Genomic DNA, 18,568 nt, shown 5'->3' with positions numbered 1-18,568 from the left:
AGCCACTGAGAATTTTAAGTGGGGGGATAACACAGGGTTGCATCTTAGAATAACTATTCCAGCAGCAGTGTGAATTATAGATTGAAAAGAAACAAGGCTAGAGACAGGTGATTTTTAAGCTATGACATCAGTATTTAGCATATCTGGAACAGAGAAGGTCCTAATTCATGTTTTTTAATTAGAGTGAAATTTGTTATTTGACATAATTAAACTGCCTGTGTCCAGAGACAACAAGAAAGTACCTTTCCAACAGACTGTAATCACCCAAAAATGTTTCAGAGGAAAAGCAAATGTGGGAAGAGGAAACCCATCCATGGATACTGGGGTATATCATCAAAAAAGTCCTGGCTAGCCTGGCTCCTTCCTAGGCGTCTCTGGAGAAACTTTGAGAAACAGCCTTTGGGTTCACTTGTCCACAAACAGAGTCCTTTTCTCAATTTCTAATCTAAAATATGAGGTCTTAGAATAGCTTTAAAGAAATCACACACTTTCAGACACTGCTTGGAACTTGGCTGGGTGGGAGGACTTCACTCCCACTTTACAGTGTGCTGGGTGGGGGTGAGGATGGGGGACGGACCAGACTCGTCTGCTGCATTAGGGAAGGTGCGTTTCTCCGGGGGGCTCTTCCCTCTGTCTTTCTCCTTTAATTCCTACACCACCACCAGGACGTAGGCAATACTACCGCCATTTCATGGATAAGGAGACACTCCCAGGCCACTTTCCTTGTCTCACTGAATCCGCACAACAACCGTTTGAACCACACGTCCTCACCCCCATTTTCTAGACAAAAGACATTAAGGATGAACAGCAAACGGGAGAGCCAGGATTCACACTCAGGTTTTTCACACTCACTGTCTTCCTTGACTGCTTCTCTACTTGGTCCACTTTGAACAATAAAGACTTGAGAAATCATTGGTTTAAATTTTAAAAATACATGTGTAGTTTATTTGAAATGAAATACAACTGTTGTCTCTAGATATTTGAATCTTAAGGTAGATGTTTTCTCCTAGCCCTTTTCTCTCTTTCCCCTACTGATAACTCAGTGAGGAAGCAGAGCAAGCAAAGGGGCTGGAATAAACAGAGTCAATGTTTTCCTAAGGGATGTGCCATGAGCCCAGCTGCCATCTTGATTCAGGCCGCCAAGGTTAAAGGGCACATGAGGCTAGTCTACAGAGATGCTTTCCATACACATCAGAGAGAACAGTGTACAGTTTTTAAAAGACAGGGATTTTTTAGAGCCTGGGTGACTCAGTCAGTTAAGCATCCGACTTTGGCTCAGGTCATAATCTCCCGGTTCGTGGGCTCTGTGCTGACAGCTCAGAGCCTGGAGCCTGCTTTGGATTCTGTGTTTCCCTCTCTCTCTGCCCCTCCCCTGCTTGTGCTATGTTTTTCTCTCTCAAAAGTAAACAAACATTAAAAAATTAAAAGAAAAATAAAAGACAGGGAAGTTTGGCCAAGAACACAGTGCTTAGTAGATATTTGATCATTGCTGACTAAATTGAATTTAGTGTTTAATACACTGAGGAAAAATTTCTTCCAATCGGGAACAATTGTAGTTTTGTTTCCTTATGCAATAAAATAGGCAAACTGAGATTCTATCTCGACCATTCAAGACTTACAGTACAATCATTAAAAATAACTCTAAAATAAATGGCTACATGTGATAAGGCTTGCTTTAACATTACTAATTCCTTCTTCCCCAAGAGGAATAAAGTGTTGTAAACTGATGTGCAGACATGACAGCTAAATAGACAGTATTGCTATGCTAGAGAAAATATTAAATCACATTATCTGACAATCCTTGGGGAATGGCTTTGCAATGTCAAGACAATGGGGAAATGATGTGAAATCAAGTTCACAGAAATTTGACTTAGATGTTCCAAATAATGAATCTGTCTGCTTGAATGTTTATAGGGAGAGTATTCTGATCCAAAATGATTACACAGTGATGGCAGGATAATTCTATGAAGATGAGGAGGGTTAAAATGAAATGGATTTTAGCTTATCTTAGGGTGTGACCACATTCATGTATGCCTTCAGGAAGCCATCTCCACACTTACCACATGCTACACACTGTGCCAGGTGCTGGGGTGCAAAAAGGGGGGCATATGTGGTCCCTGTCATCTAGGGGCTCCTGGTCCAGGGATTGATGGCTGTTACAGAAGCATGAACAGGGCCCTACTGGAGGACAACGGAAGAGCCCTCCTTTTGTAAAAGGCATCCGACACTGGTCTGGAAGGGGGAGGAGTTCATGAGCGGGGGTGTGTAGGAGGGGTAGAAGGCATTCTAGGTCCCGGTTTAGCAGTGAGAAAAAGTAACATGTTCAAGGACTGGTAAATATTTAGTATGCCAGCGCTCAAGGCAACTGTGAGCCAAGTGATGTAGATAAGATGGTAGGGCAGGCAGGGATTGGATCTTAACCCTTTATGACAGACCTCAAATGAGGGGCAACCAGAGTAAGACTGTGTCGAAGACCACACAGAGAGCAGACGGGAGTCAAGGCCAGATCTCGGTGACCTGGAAGCCATTCTCCATCTTACACCACTTCCACATTAAAGAAGTAAGTTGTTGGGGCACCTGGGTGCTCAGTCGGTTAAGCGTCCGACTTTGGCTCAGGTCATGATCTCGCGGTCCGCGGGTTCAAGCCCCGTGTCGGGCTCTGTGCTGACAGCTCAGAGCCTGGAGCCTGTTTCAGATTCTGTGTCTCCCTCTTTCTCTGACCCTCCCCTGTTCATGCTCTCTGTCTCAAAAATAAATAAATGTTAAAAAAAATAAATGTTAAAAAAAATTAAACAACAAAAAAAAGTAAGTTGTGATGCTGCAGTTCAGGGGCAACAACACATCCCCGACCTCCAGGTTGATTTGGATCACGCTGCTGAAGGAGAGGGAGAGAAACTGACCAAGATCACATGCTGCTCATTATTCTCCATGCTTCAAAGGGCTTGCTCGAAGGCCTCGGTTTGATTTCATCTGAGCCAATGACTGCAGCAGGTGTTAGTTTTGAGCACCTTCCATGAAGGCTCAGTCACACCCCTGTCCTATCCATGTGTACAAGATTCACAGGGTACCTGCCACTTCCTCCTAAGGGCAGCCTGCTAAGGATTTTAACATGCACCTGCAGCTGTTCCATGGTCCCCGATTTAGGAGTCATAGCTGTTACAGGCTAATGAAGCCAGACAGGAACACGGGGTGGGAAGCCCATCAGTGCCAAATGACTCACAGCTCAGCTAACCCAGTGCTTCCCTGAACACATGAGCCCAGAGTGTCCCTCCTGGGAATCTCTTTTTCTGTTTCCTAGATTCTCCAACATACAGAGGGGATCAGATGATTACCCTCTTAATCCTATTCACAAAGGCACAAAGGACACAGAATCTCCACCTCTCAGCCTTCCCACTTAGTTCCCCCAACCCCTGTGCCACCACCCAGATCCTGAAATGGTATCTGAGACTACTGTCTGCCATCTGCTCCATCACATAGCACCTATAGCAGGCAAGAGCTGGCAAGATGGCTCAATGGCTCTCACACCATTCAGAAACAGAGCCAAAAGTCTCTTTCTGCGGGGAGCCTCACTACTACCCAGTGAGGGCAAGCACACTGGAGCGTGCATTTAAGGGAGAAGAGCCTGCACCAAGCAAGGTAAAACCACGTTTACTAGGGAGGAATTGAGCCTCCAGAGCAATCAAGGCATTTCTAGTGTTCTTCTCCCAAGAGTTCTTTACATTGTGTATGGCAGAGCCATGCGTGCTCCATACATTCCTGCTTATGGTGTAGCTTCACATTCTAAGATGCCAGATGCTCTGCCCACACAGTGTCCTCAGGAAGCCCTGATCTCCTGGAGGAGCACAGCTGTATCTTGGCCTGCCATGGAGCCTAGGTCATTTTAATTTCAGCTCCTTCCACGTTAAAATGAACAGAGCTGGGCCGAATACTGCTGCACTGGGAGTTATTTAAAACCTGTAACATAGTGACTCCACTGAAATGTAACAACGTTGCCAAGTGCATAGGACAATGTGACTCACGGGTGACTTTTACATCCAGCTCTGCTAGGCCGGCTGTCCCCATGGTACCTCGATGACTTTCAGCCATAAGCTGCTTGCCTCCATGTGCAGAGAAATGGAGGGACTTGGGGAGATAAGAAATGGGCCTTTTGAGGATAAATGTGCTCACAGGCCAGAAGGGGTGCCAAGTGGAAGGAGTGTTATGAGGAGTCTCTACGGTGCTCTGAGTTTTTCTGGCTCTCCCCAGAGACCATGGCAAGCACCAAGCCATCCTACACAAGGCTGAGCCAAGAAAGGAATGGAATGCAAGAATCCCCTTGGGACAGGATTCTGCCAGCTGCCTGGAAGGCCACCTGAATGTCTGCTATAGTAAGAAAAGCCCCTTCTGAAACAGTAAAGACCTCAGTGTCACGGATCCATCCAGCTCAGCCTATCTAGAATGGGCTGAGGGAATCACGGTAGAGCACTCAAAGAGAGAAAAAGCCAAGCTGGCATTCTTAGAAAGGCATTTACTTGGTCATCTGCTATAATAAATCATTTTTCCCCCAGATTTTTTTTTAACTTCCCACATCTGCTGTTGCCCCCTACACCCCATGTCCAAGTTGTGTCTTAGGGAAGAATATGATCTTGCTTGTCTCTGTTCTTTGGACCTTTTTTGTTGCTTTGTTTCACTGAGTTTTTAGCAAGTTACACTGCCATAAACAACTTCCTGGAGCCCAAAATGTTTTGCTACACAGATATATGTTTATATTTAAAATCTTTCTTTTGCTGGCAACCCTAAAAAACTTAAATAAAGGTAACATAAAGGAGATATGGTCAGAAAACCAGAATGAAGTCAAGGAGCCAACACAACATTTAAGGAGAAGCAGATGGAAGGTGATATCTGAGAAAAATTTAGGGTAAGAAGTTTATATATGTTAATGTTTGAAATAAAGGTGTGGAAATAGCCTAACTCTGATATATGGCCATTTGGGGAGAAAAACCTATATGCCAAAGAGATTCTCTGCCTATAAAGACTCTGGGACCATAAAAAAGAAGGAAAAAATGAGTCTGAGCCCCCTGCTTCAAAGAAGGGCAATGGTGGAAGACTGTCTTCCTTTGATTCATTGAGAAGTTGAGCTGCCCATGGAAAATTCATCTGTCAGCTTCACACCGAGTCCTACATGAACAGAATCATCAACCACCCCTTCCTGGAATCGTGTTGGGAACACAAATCAAGATCTATTTCTGGAAAAGAGCAAAGAACAAAACTAGAGATGAAACCCCCAAAAGAGATGTCGAACTGTCTCATTAGGAGGTGGAGGCTCCCTGATAACTAGGCATGCATCTGTGCACAGCCTTTCTGATGCTTGCGTGATCTTTCCAGAACAATCATAAAGTGACAGAGCATCCAACTCTCTGTCAGAAGTTAGCTCAGCATGCAATTCTGACCATCCAACTAGATCCAGCTCTGAGTTATGCAGAGTTAAAAACCTAGCTAGATGTTAAGGATAGAAAGAAGTCTTTAAAAAACAGATGCCTATATACACATCAGAAGGCAAAGCTACATGTTGCAGTTAACCTAACTACCAGAGGGTCTGCTTTTAATGGAGGTTGGGGATGGATGGGTGAGAGCAGAGAGAAGAGACAACCTAGGAAAAAGATGAAGAAGGTACTGGTGACTTTGTATAATACAAATAACTGCAAGAAGAGGTCATGTTCAGAATTATGTCTTCTCTGCATCTTTCTGAAAGAGATTGCCGCCTTGCTTTAAACAAATATAGCATTAAAACTCATGCTTCCATGTTCTTATTGCCTTATAGGACTGAAGCATATGTTTCCAAGTATTAAAAACAACTTAGAATATATTAAACAACATTTTTCATTAGCCTGTGAGCAATAGTGCCCATCCCTGTGATCCTTCCCCTCTATACTCAATTCAAAGGATGGAAGAAGAAAGTGTTTATCAGAAGGCTGAATTTCTTGTTCCAGCCCACTTTCTTTTCAGCCATAGTGCTTTCTGGAAGTTTCAGAGCTTTCACTCTTAAATGAGGTCAAAGTCGACTTCATCACACCTTACCTTGGAAGCCCGGAAAGAGAAGGCTGTGGACTTGGTGTCTGACTTCGCCCGGTCCTGCAGTATAAGGCCTTGGTCCTCTGTCAAGGCCAGGTAGTGGCCTGTGGTGAGATGCCGGAGGCGGAAAGCCTGGCCCCATCTGATGTTACTGCCACTCCAACTGGGCAGATGAAACAGACAAGAAACTGCATTTACACAAAACTATGTCTATTTCAATATTTCTCCTGTGCTTTCTTCCACATGCTAGCAGACTTTTAAACCCTCTTCCTTAAGGGACAAAGCACTTGTCTCCTGGCTTGCTTTAGGATTTCAGGTCTGCTGACAACTCAGCATGGTACTTCTCTTGTGGCCTCTCTTAACACCAATGAGGAGGCATCCTTGTGCACTGTTGGTGGGAATGCAAACTGGTACAACCACTGTGGAAAACAGTATGGAGTTTCCTCAGAAAATTAAAAGTAGAACTACCCAATGATCCAGTAATCACACTACTGGGTACTTACCCAAAGAACACAAAAATACTAATTCAAAAAGATACATGCACCCCTATGTTTATTGCAGCATTATTTACAACAGCCAAGACATAAAAGCAATGCAAGTATCCATCCACAGATGAATAAGTATGTGTACTTATAATCATACATATATACACACACCATACCTTTTTAATAACACACACACACACACACACACAAAATGGAGTATTATTTAGCTATATAAAATGAGGTCTTGCCATATGCAACAACATGGATGGATCCAGAGGGTGTAATGCTAACTGAAATAAGTCAAAGACAAATACCTTATGATTTCACTCATATGTGACATTGAAGAAACAAATGAACAACAACAAAGAGACAAAAATAGACTCTCAAATCCAGAACAAACTGGTAGTTCCTAGAGAGGAGGTGGGTGTGGGTATGGGTAAAATAGATCAAGGGGATTAAGCATACACTTATCTTAATGAGCATCCAGTAACGTATAAAATTATTGAATCATATTGTACATCTGAAGCTAATATAACATTGTATGGTAATTATACTTCAATAAAAATAAGGGAAAAAAAGGAAAAAAAAAAAGAACACCAACAATGATGATGATCTTGGGACAAGACAACAATTTAATGCAACTGGAAGTCTGAGGCTTCCAATTTTTCCTTCACTCCTCTGAAATTTCTTGATACATAAAAACACATGAAAAGAATACCTTATAAAGAAAGCTCATTTCTGGGAAAACAAAGTCATCTCTGATGTGCTATCTCAATTCAAACATTCTACTACCACAAAGAATGCCATCTTTAAGAGAAATAGTAAAAATATTTGTGCAGTTTACACTTGCCAGGGAGAGGCAGAGAATAAAGAAGTGTGTGTGTGTGTGTGTGTGTGTGTGTGTGTGTGTGTATGTATTTGTGTTAGAAGGGGATACATTTTGTGGAAAAAAATAAAGCGAGGTTAGATGATTAAGGTAAGAGAGACCTCGTGTTTGAGTGGAAACCTTTCGATGGACCTACATCAAAATGTTGGCATTCAACAAAAGTCACCGTAAGTATTTGGGGAGCACTTATCTACTGAACAACTGAGCTCATTATCTTTTAAGTTAGAATAAAATCTCATGGTTAGACCTCTAGGGAAATAAACAACCTTAACTGAAACTATATATACATACCTATTTTGACATTTTAAAGAAGTCCATTAAGCAAGAACCAACGCTTAATATCCCGAGAATGTGAGTATGTTATTGCAAGCTTTTTAACAGGGCTGGGAGAGAATACAAATGCCCTGAGCCAGCTAACAAGTGGGTGATCCTTAGAACCAGTATTCTTTAAACCAGAAACTTCCAAAGAGTTGTTCTCAGTAAAAAATTTAAATGTATCTGTGTGCCTAAGTTCTAATATTTTCTTCTGATTTCTACAGATTAGCTTGAAGACCACCTTGGAGGCATATACCCTCACAAGAGAGACTTTCACAATGAACATATATTCAGGGAGAGACTGAGCAGAGAGCCAGTGGAAAAGGCTGACAAGGAAAACCAAACACCTTTCCCTCCTCTGTTATCCCAAGCAGTTCATCTCTAGCCTGACTTGCAATCCCTCTCAGCAAAATAACAGCCCAGAGATTACTGGATGCTGCTTTGTACTTTAATGTTTGGAGACCACATGTTTTTACTCAGGCACACAGCTCAAGTCTCAGCCTCCTGTTCGTTCCACCCCAGGCACAAAATTGTTTCTGACAAGTCAGGTAAATACGGTTTTCCTCACAGCTACATTTGCAGTGATGCTTTAGTCTTCTCTACCTCCTGCCATCACAACCACTAGTTCTGTCATTTAAAGCTAATGTTCCACTGGAGACAACCATACTACTGAGAAGAGAAACACTAGCTGGGTTTCAGAGAATCTGTTCAAGAAAGCAAATGGGAAAAATACTTTGATGACTTTCAGCAGACATATCCAAACTCACGTTTTATAACCCGGTCACTGCAAGGGCAGTAAGACCTGGGGGCTGGGTTCAGGGCAGCAGAGTCCTCTGGCTTCAGTGTGTGTGTGTGTGTGTGTGTGTGTGTGTGTTACTGTTGTTTGAAAACAAACTCAGGAAAATTTCAAAACTTAGCTCTGGGCCAAGGAACTTTTGAGAGTTTGCCAGGTGATGTGGAACAAATGAAATATTTAAGAAAATGGAGAGTATAGGAAAAGAAAATAATCACGAAAAGAGCACCACCCAAGCCCTTCACATTACCTTATCCGAAGGGGTTCCACTCTCCACAGAGATCTGGCTCGTGTCCCAGCTCCCCCAGCTTCATAGAATATCCTCCTGTGAGGAGAGTTGGAGATTAGCTCCTCTGAGCTTGACACTGATCAGCACCGGGGAGGGGACAGCTCCCGGCAGAGATTGTTCAAACCCTGCCGCTTTTCTAAGCCCTCGTAGAGTCAGCAAAACTAAAAGCTGACTCAAAGAGAAGAACAATTTCCCAGTCTCAACCTCTTAGGAGGGAAAAAAGGTGCTATGGGGGAGGGAACTGCTCACCACAACAGATAATGGACACTCATGGACCGTCAGGGGTATGATGAAAAGGACCGTCTCCATTTGCACAGTCAAAATAGCCTAATCACTCACATAACCATCAGAGCAGATACCGAATGCTCCAATTCTTTTAGGTTAAGCTCTTTGATGTAGTTTTCCATCTCTTAAAAAATGTATTCGTACTTTTAAAACATATATACAGTACAGTATGAATTCACTTCCATTATTCTAGGAAGTCCAGAACAAAAAGCTTTATGCTCAATTGCTATAGTGTCCATAATTTTATCACTGTGCTGTCGTCTCCTTTTCTCTATTAAAGATAATCTTTTGATGTATTTTTAAATAAAGTTGTTTATTTTGGAGTAATTTTAGGTTTACAAAAGTTGCAAAGATAGTAGAAAGAAGTATATAGTCTCACTGTCTCCTAATGTTAGCTATACTACACATAAATGTACATGTTACATTTGTAAAAACTAACAAACCAACATTGCTATGTCATCGCTAGCTAATCAAGGCTTGCCTTGGATTTCAGCAGTTTTTCCATTAATATTTATTTTCCCGTTCCAGGATCCAATCCAGGAATACCACAATGCATTTAGCTGTCCTGTCTCCCTTGTTTCCTCTGGCCTGTTCTTAGTCTCTCCTTATTTTCCATGACTTTGACAATTTTGAGGAGTAGTGGTCAGGTATTCTGTAAAATGTCCCTTGATTTGGGTTTGCTTGATATTTATCTGATGATCAGTAAACTCTATTTTTCAAGCCATACAATAGGGACCAACCTACACATGTAAGTTAACTATCCTTGTTGAAGAGTATGTCTCATGAATAGTGGTCCCAGATTACCTGGTATACTGAATCCAGGCTCTTTTTGAGAATCTTGTGACCTTAGATCAAGACTGGTCGTTTAATTGCATTTAACTGCACTAATTTAAAATCCCACCTCCACCACAGAAGGTTTCTCTATACTACAACTGAATCACTCAAGCTCCCTGAGGATCTTGATCTAGATTTTGACACAACAGGTAATCAGAAGAGATGAGGAGAAAATGGGCAATTATTATTTTTTATCTGAATAAGTAACATCATTTTGAGTTGGTTGAAAATAGCGGCTTGGGAGTTGGGCAGACCTCCGTCTGACTCTCTTAGGTGTGTGACCTTGTTAAGTCCCTTCACAGCTCTGTACAGAGCTTTGTTATCTATAAAATGAGCCTGATTTAGGACTTTAGTCACAGAATGGTTATGAAAAGGTAATGTGTTTTTTAAAGTAAAGGACATGCACAAAAATATTCATAGATGAATTTACCCAAAATTAAAAAAAATTATTTTTGAGAGAGAGATAGAGCATGAGTGGGGGGGGGGGGGGAGAGACAGAGACAGAGACAGAGAATCTGAAGCAGGCTCCAGGCTCTGAGCTGTCAGCACAGAGCCCAACATGGGGCTTGAACTCACGAACCATGAGATCATGACCTAAACTGAAGTTGTACACTTAACCAACTGAGCCACCCAGGGGGCCCCCATCCAAATTTTGTTTAAATACAGATGTTTATACGGGTGCCTGGGTGGCTCAGTCAGTTAAGCATCCAAGTCTTGATTTCGGTTCAGGTCATGATCTCACGATTCGTGAGTTCGAACCCCACCTCGGGCTCTGCACTTTCAGTGCAGAGCCTGCTTGGAATTCTCTTTTTCCCTCTCTCTCCATTCCTCCCTCACTTGTGTACTCTCTCTTCAAATAAACTTAAAAAATTTTTTTTAAATACAGATATTTATGTCAAATATAGAATAACACATTACATGGCACAGAAACACTGAAATGTTATGTTAATAGTGGTTGCCTCTGGGTGGTGGGATTATAGAACACATTCTAAACCTTGTCCAAATGTATATGGAATCAGGAAACACACAGTAAACATTAAGAAAGAAATCCTGTGTGACTTGAGAGCTCTAACTGCCCAGGTGTCTCTGTGCCAAGCCTAGAATGGTAATGGCATTGTGCTGACCTCCTACTCACCCGCACTTGCTGAGGTTTTCATTTATGTGTCTCCCCACTCAGGACTGGAAGTGTCTCTCAGGTGAAGAGGGTAGGAGCAGCTCACCCCAGGTCACAGGGTTACAGAATTCTCTCCCTCTGACATCTGAAGAATTCTGGAAGGTTAGTCCCTCCCACCTGGGAAACTTGAGGGCAGCCTGCTCCATTTAATCTTGTAAGGTTACAGAGGTTGAAACAACCTGTTCTTGTTCTATAAGACAATTACCCAAGGAGAAGTGTAGAGTGGGTGGTGAGCTGAGGAACTTTGAAAGCTTGGCTGACAGCTTAGCCTCAGCTTTAACAGGTTAAGTGACTTACCCCAGGGTGCTTGACAAGCCAGAGGCACAGCCAAAGACCAGATCTCAGAATGCTAGATTGTTACTCTACCCGGCCTGCTGCTTTCAGGCTTTAGAAGGAATAGAAATGATTTCCTCTGGAAAGTCAGCACCCTTACTCTGGAATCACCTGCACGCCTTCATGGCTGCTGGTGTCTTTTAGTGCATTCTTGATTCCCTATTCCTTTGTTGTCTCCCAGATTTCAGTATTCCTGGCCATCCTGGCCAGTTCTGAGGATTTTCCTGACACCACAAGACAATGACGAGGTTGCATCCTCTTTTGATTGAGACCCACTGACACAGAATCTCAGGTTGTAGTATAATGAATAGCTGCTTACTCACCCCTTCATGCTTCCTTATAAAGGAAAGGGATAAGGCTATTTTACCTGTAAAATCCCCCCCCCCCCCCCCCAAATACATATTAGATCCTGTAGAATCCTCAACCAAGGGAAGGTCACCTTTGTCTTATTTCAATGATGGCATGCATGCCTGCTTCAGGATGCCATTTGGGAAATTCCTCTCCATCTGTTTCACTCTTCCCAGCACCTCCTTTCAAATATTTGTACAGTCTTTCCTTTTTCATCAGGCTCTTGTTAAAGTACTCGCCAGGAATGGCCACCAAAAGGTGGGCTTCTCCAAGCAGAGTTTCTGCCCAGGCTGCTACTAATTTGGTTCAAATTTAATGTGTGTGTGTTGGGGATGGGGGAGGGGCGGGGGAGGGCGGGTCAAGGGTCATGCACAAGGTTATTTCTTTTTTTCCAAATTCCTGCCCTTTCAAGAAGAACTGGAATAGGAAGAAAGAACGAGTTCAGATGTATTCCATCTTAGAGGTAGCTGACTGCAAAATTCCTAAAATTTCAGGTCTTTACCCACCTGCAAATCTTCCCTTTAGTGCAGAATATTTAAAAGATAGTACCTGGGCTATTGCATCATTTTACCATTTAAAATCAAGAAAAAGAAAATCACCATTGCATACAATCACATGACATTATTTAGGGTAGGGAATCCTTAATTCTAAGGAAATTAGGTCAGCCTAACACCGTATCTCAGAGATAACTGTCAGTTAACTGGACCAATGCCAGGGAGGAAGTCAGTGAATTAATTAGGCACTTGCCACAGGTCTGTACTTTATGCATCTAGACAGTGTTCTGGGTCACATCTGGTTCCCATGGAGAGATATTCAGAGGACAGAGCAAGTAGGAAGAGATTCAGCACAATAGGGATACGTACTGCCAATGCATGGTTTCTAAGACATACATTAACATGTTTGAGCACACTGCTCTGCTCCTGAAGGTCCTTTTATAGCTCATCGGATCAGGAACAAGCACTGGTGGGAGTGTCAGCAGCCTGGCTTCTAAGCTGCCACCTGAAAGCAGCCGGTAATTGACCTTTGGCAGGAGCCTGAGCTAGAGGATCTCTTAGTTGTGAGGACCTGATCCCATGTGTCAAATGAAGTAAAAGAAATGCAGTTAACAAGGTTCCCACAGGCAATTCACAAAAACATAGAATGTATTACCACTGGGAGATCACCCACTGCTGTCACAAATTCCACCTAATTTGGATCCAATTTTATTTTTTTAATTATTTACCATGTTTCTATAGTTACAGGGGTCAAGCTTTTTGGGCTCTGTTCCTTTGGTGATCAACAGGCTACCAAGGGACACTGCAGAATGAATTTAAGACCTGGATTAGTATCGTCTATCTCCTGGTTTTGAATTTTTGAAAAGCATTCGTTGAGGAGTTAAGCAGAGGATCACAGAAAGCATCACCCTCAGAAGTGTCATCTACATGTGTCCCTTGGCACCATCCCTGCTAAATCTAGCTCCTGTTGGATACTGTTATTTGGTTTCTCCAATCCTATTTAGTAATAAGCAAAATGAAATCACCAAACTCCACCTCAATTACTTAGCACCTGAGAGGGGAAAAAGAGAGATGATCTGCCTTTGAAGCGCCCGGTGAATGAGTTAAGTGCACAAACTCACTAGAAAGATTAGCGGGTGCTTCAATCTACAATGAATGCTACCAGAAACTCCTCAGAGAAGCACTTAAAGAAAATGAAGGCACTGGGAAGCATTACAGAACTGCTTGCCTAAGAAGCAACAGGTGTGGCCAGGTACTCCTGTGCTTGAGCTCCAGGGCACTGCCATTCCTGTTTTACAATACCATGGCTGGGTACGGTTGATGTCCACTGACCAATGCTTACAGAATTCATCTGTGGATTAGTCCGAGTCACCCGAGACTGAAACACCTAGGAAAAGGATGATGCTATCAGCTTACCTGTGCTGGGAGTCATTCTGGTCTGTAGATGGTATCGTCAAACACTCATCATGACCATGGAAGAGACGTACTACATGCCCACCAAGTAGGTAACCTGTGAGAAAATTATATTCTACTATGAGCTGACGGGAAATTTAATAATGAGAACACCAGGTTTAAAAAGGATAAATTCACACAGCGTTGAGTCAGTTATAGAAAACACCAAGAAAGAAGCATTTGGAAAATGGCAGATTCCATGAATTCTGGCCTCAGGAAGGAAAGACAACAAAGTCAAAATTCTTTGTTTTATTTGAGAGAGAGAGAGACAGAGACACACACACACACACACACACACACACACACACACACACACACACACACACAGAGACTCCCAAATAGGCTCCACACACAGCACAGAACCCCATGTGGGGTTCGATCCCACAACCCTGGCATGATGACCCAAGCCAAAATCAAGAGAGTCGGAGGCTCAATCAGCTGAGCCACCCAGGTGCCCCAAGAAAGTCAAAACAATTCTAACATTGAAAGTTAAATAGAATCTCAGAGATGAGCAAGTCCAACATCAAAATGTAGGGTGAAAAGTGTCGATTCACATCATTACAAGGAAAATTATGTTGCTAGTATTAGGAAGGGAAGGATTTTCTAGTTGCTTAGGATGAAAATACATCCAACACAAAATTCCTGGATAAGCTCTTACAATCTTGATGTGTCCATTTTGTGGCAAAATCCCAATCAAATTGCAGCCATGGGGAATAAAGAGGAAGCTGGGAAGGAGATCAGCAAACTGTTACTAAGAGCTGTCGTCTTCTCTAAAGAAGACATCCAGATGGCCAACAGGCACATGAAAAGATGCTCAACATCGCTCCTCATCAGGAAAATATAAATCAAAACCACACTCAGCTATCACCTCACGCCAGTCAGAGTGGCCAAAATGAACAAACCAGGAGACTATAGATGCTGGAGAGGATGTGGAGAAACGGGAACCCTCTTGCACTGTTGGTGGGAATGCAAACTGGTGCAGCCGCTCTGGAAAACAGTGTGGAGGTTCCTCAAAAAATTAAAAATAGACCTACCCTATGACCCAGCAGTAGCACTGCTAGGAATTTACCCAAGGGATACAGGAATACTGATGCATAGGAGCACTTGCACTCCAATATTTATAGCAGCACTCTCAACAATAGCCAAATTGTGGAAAGAGCCTAAATGTCCATCAACTGATGAATGGATAAAGAAATTGTGGTCTATATACACAATGGAGTACTATGTGGCAATGAGAAAGAATGATATATGGCCCTTTGTAGCAACGTGGATGGAACTGGAGAGTGTGATGCTAAGTGAAATAAGCCATACAGAGAAAGGCAGATACCATATGGTTTCACTGTTATGTGGATCCTGAGAAACTTAACAGAAACCCATGGGGGAGGGGAAGGAAAAAAAAAAAAGGTTAGAGTGGGAGAGAGCCAAAGCATAAGAGACTCTTAAAAACTGAGAACAAACTAAGGGTTGATTGGGGGGGGGTGGGAGGGAGGGGAGGGTAGGTGATGGGTATTGAAGAGGGCATCGTTTGGGATGAGCACTGGGTGTTGTAATGGAAACCAATTTGACAATAAATTTCATATATTAAAAAAAAACATATATATAAAAAAAGAGCTGTCTTAGGGGAAGCTGGCTTTCAAATGCATTTAACAGACACAGATAAAACCTGGATGCCCATCCCACAGCACCAAGGGGAGGCAAAATGACATTCCAGTATCCCACAGTGAGTGAGCCACTACCGATAAGCACTTAGCTTTCAGCATAAGGAATCTCAACAGCCACAGAGTTGCAAGATGTATGGAAAACAATGAGCTTTAAGTGCATGATGACCCATTAGTCTTCAAATAAATTCTGAGCCTTAATTCAAAAAACATACTAGGAGCAGGACTCTAGTCTGAGGTTTACTTGTACGAAGAAAGCAAAATTTGTAAATTTGTTATCACTTTAGGTAAAAAAAATTCTCTAGGCCAGTCTGATCTCAGGAGACATATGGACTTAATATATGCTCAATGTCTGCATCAGGACTTACAAAAAAAAAAAAAAATCACACAGCTATATCATACTAGGGACTACCGAAGTATTCTGGGTGTTGAATTAACAGTAAGAAAGAGAAACATGCCAAAGGAGAAAGGGCTGTTTATCAATGTATTTTGTACAGGGACAGTGTGATATTCCATTGTTCACTTTTTTTTAACCAGGCGAGGCAAGTTCTTCTTAAACTTTCCTTGAATATTCACAAATCCTTCCCCAATTTTCCTCTACCTTACTATACTAAGAGTTTCACTTGTACAACCTCTTTTGCATTAAAATGATTCATGATATACTGTAGGGGAAATCTTAACAGCCAATTTATTTCGAAAAATTAAAATCTTCCATGATCATGCTCTTGATTAACCTCTCGGTCATCTCATGATGGTGAGGCCACGCCCCATTTGGATCTATCCTTTGCAGTCCTCAGGCTTCTCCAATCAATATTCTATTCACACAGAAAATCGCCAAGTGCTGGTGCATTATGGCTCTTCCTAATTGAAATCTATGAGGGCAATATTCAGGAAAGAAGGGTCATGAGGAGGATCACTTATGCTCTCAGGGCTGAAGTGGGCTTCTCACCAGGGGATGCTGAGAGGGCATTTTCTGCAGGGCCAGATGACTCAGGTGATGAGCTTTCCAGGCTAAATTACAAGGGCACTCAAAACTTCGATAAGGACCTTTATTATGTGATTTGCAAACACTCCTTAATTAATCTCCACAAGCTGTCTGTTGGGACTGGGAAATAATTTTACTCCTCCAGTGAAAACGAAAAATATGGAGAAGAGTAAGTCAAGACTCTTCCTTCAAGAAGACTGAACCCCAGTTTCTTGATTTCTTACAGAAAGGCAATAACAACAGACTCAGGGTGGTGAGTTAGTTTCGGTGTAAAAGAAGAGGGCTAAGCATAGCCTGCCTTTTTAAAGCCTTCCATGAGTTGCGGACAGAGTTAAAAATCTGTCATTTCCTGACTATTCAGCTACAACACGATGCCTTCTAAAACTGGAGCATTGCCTTGACACCCTTAGGCTTCCCTCTATTTTCAAACATGTCATCATAGAAGGGCATTCCTAGTTTGAAACTACTGGGCTCAAGATTAAAAATCGGATTAAAGCCACAGTAGTAGTATTTCTTTAAAATTCTGATCTTGCTGTAAGGTGCCAAAATGTAATATGATAACCTACAGGGTCACTGGCATTTGATTATTCTGCTCAGTTGCAATACTACCCATGAATAAGGTAAGGCCAGTATATTAATTCTGTAACTTGAAAGGTGCATTGACTTTGCCAGCTCCAAGAAATAGGATATGTTGAACAAACTTTGAGGATCTTACTTTCAAGGGAAGAATAAAACACTGAGAACATTTTGTTATTGTGAAATGGCCCTGCAAAAACACAAGTAGAAACAAATGACCAAACACACTTTTATTATGGAGAAAGTCCTTCCTACGATCTCTGGAAAGATGGTCACAGTATCACCTTCTTGGCAAATAATCTCTTCCAAGACTGAAGTGGCTGGGGCCTATAACACTGATAACTAGTAACCATAAATGAAAATGAGAAGTCAGCAGGAGAGGAAAAGTACATATCCAAATCCTGCATGCATAAGTACTAAAACAATGGTGGGCTCTAAAGGATTAAAAGATGTTGTCAGGAATGTCCATGTAATCAGAAATCAGGACAGAAAATAATCCACACCCGCGTCAGAGAAAGACATTCAGGTGGACTAAAATAATGCTAGCTGTGTAGCAAGGCATTAGGTAGGAGCTGGGAAGCAGCAGAAAATGTCAATATATACAGCTCAAGAAAGACTGGAAGGCTGAGGGCTGAATGCATATTAAAAAAAGCACACCTTCTTCGATGCTACTTCCTGAGCACGTGGGATGTACATTCCAGAGTGTTTGCATAAAAGAGGCATCCACTTGTATGTTCCCATTTGATACGGAGAGATGCTGCAGCAGAAACAGAAATGAGACGTCCTTTAAATAACTGGCCTGGTCCTGGCAGAAGCAGCTCACCCAAAACCGCAAGGATTGAGTTAAAGAATCTCACTGTCATCAGGCTCTTTCTGCATAGCCTGTGGGAGACTGCTACACCCAATCCAGAAGCATGCTTCAAAGGGGGACACTTCCTTCAGGGAAGAGGAAGTTTTCTGCCACAGAGGAGGCAGACAAGTGTTGACTTCATCCCCTCAGCTGGATCCCCGATTCAACAGGAAGTCATAAAATGTCTGTTCTTGCTGGGAGAAGAGAATTCACAAATGGGAACAATTACTCCAGCATTTGTTCTAGGCAAAGTAAAATCTGCTGGCAAGATGGGTGCTGAGAAGCTTAAAAACTTATCTCTAGACACTTCTCTGATATTCAGACACCCGAGGGAGCCTAACACTCATCCCCAGGTGCAAAATCTCACCGGCATCTTTCAACCACTGTGACATCCCATTTGCCAAAAGCATTTTAAATTCTCCATTCCTCCAACATAAGCTTATTTTCCTAGATCCTGTTCTTTTTGGCTGGTTCACTGGACAAGAACTAAACCACGTGAGAAATTCAGAGTAATAGTAGCTCACGTTGGTTTTCTCAGAAAGTGCCCAGGGCATTTTGGCAGAGTTCGATGGGCCCAGTATCTTACTCTGAAAGGATAACGAACAGTTAAATTCCAGGCCCCATGAGAATGTGACAAGGGAGAGAATCCAACCACCTCTCCAGTACACCACGTAAAAGTTTCTTAACGTACCCATCCTATTGTGGCTCAGTTCGCCTTGGCCATTAGTTCCTAAAGGAAAATATTCTAGAAATGAAAAGA

At 42.3% G+C, this 18,568-nt stretch overlaps 1 protein-coding gene across 1 annotated transcript in view; it reads right to left on the bottom strand.

Annotated features, from left to right (window-relative positions):
* The window catches only part of RYR3 (ryanodine receptor 3), a 525,783-nt gene that overhangs the window by 272,324 nt on the left and 234,891 nt on the right, over positions 1-18,568 (bottom strand). Inside the window, exons 7-10 of the mRNA XM_053224214.1 lie at positions 17,616-17,715; positions 13,704-13,797; positions 8,781-8,855; positions 6,058-6,214 (exon numbers count right to left, since the gene is read on the bottom strand). Of these exons, the coding sequence (XP_053080189.1) occupies positions 6,058-6,214; positions 8,781-8,855; positions 13,704-13,797; positions 17,616-17,715 (426 nt within the window). The remainder of the gene's footprint in view (positions 1-6,057; positions 6,215-8,780; positions 8,856-13,703; positions 13,798-17,615; positions 17,716-18,568) is intronic.

The sequence above is a fragment of the Acinonyx jubatus genome, chromosome B3, assembly GCF_027475565.1.
Source record: "Acinonyx jubatus isolate Ajub_Pintada_27869175 chromosome B3, VMU_Ajub_asm_v1.0, whole genome shotgun sequence".
Classification (NCBI taxonomy): domain Eukaryota; kingdom Metazoa; phylum Chordata; class Mammalia; order Carnivora; family Felidae; genus Acinonyx; species Acinonyx jubatus.
Note: the sequence above shows the minus strand (reverse complement) of the source record. Positions and strands in the feature narration are given on the sequence as shown.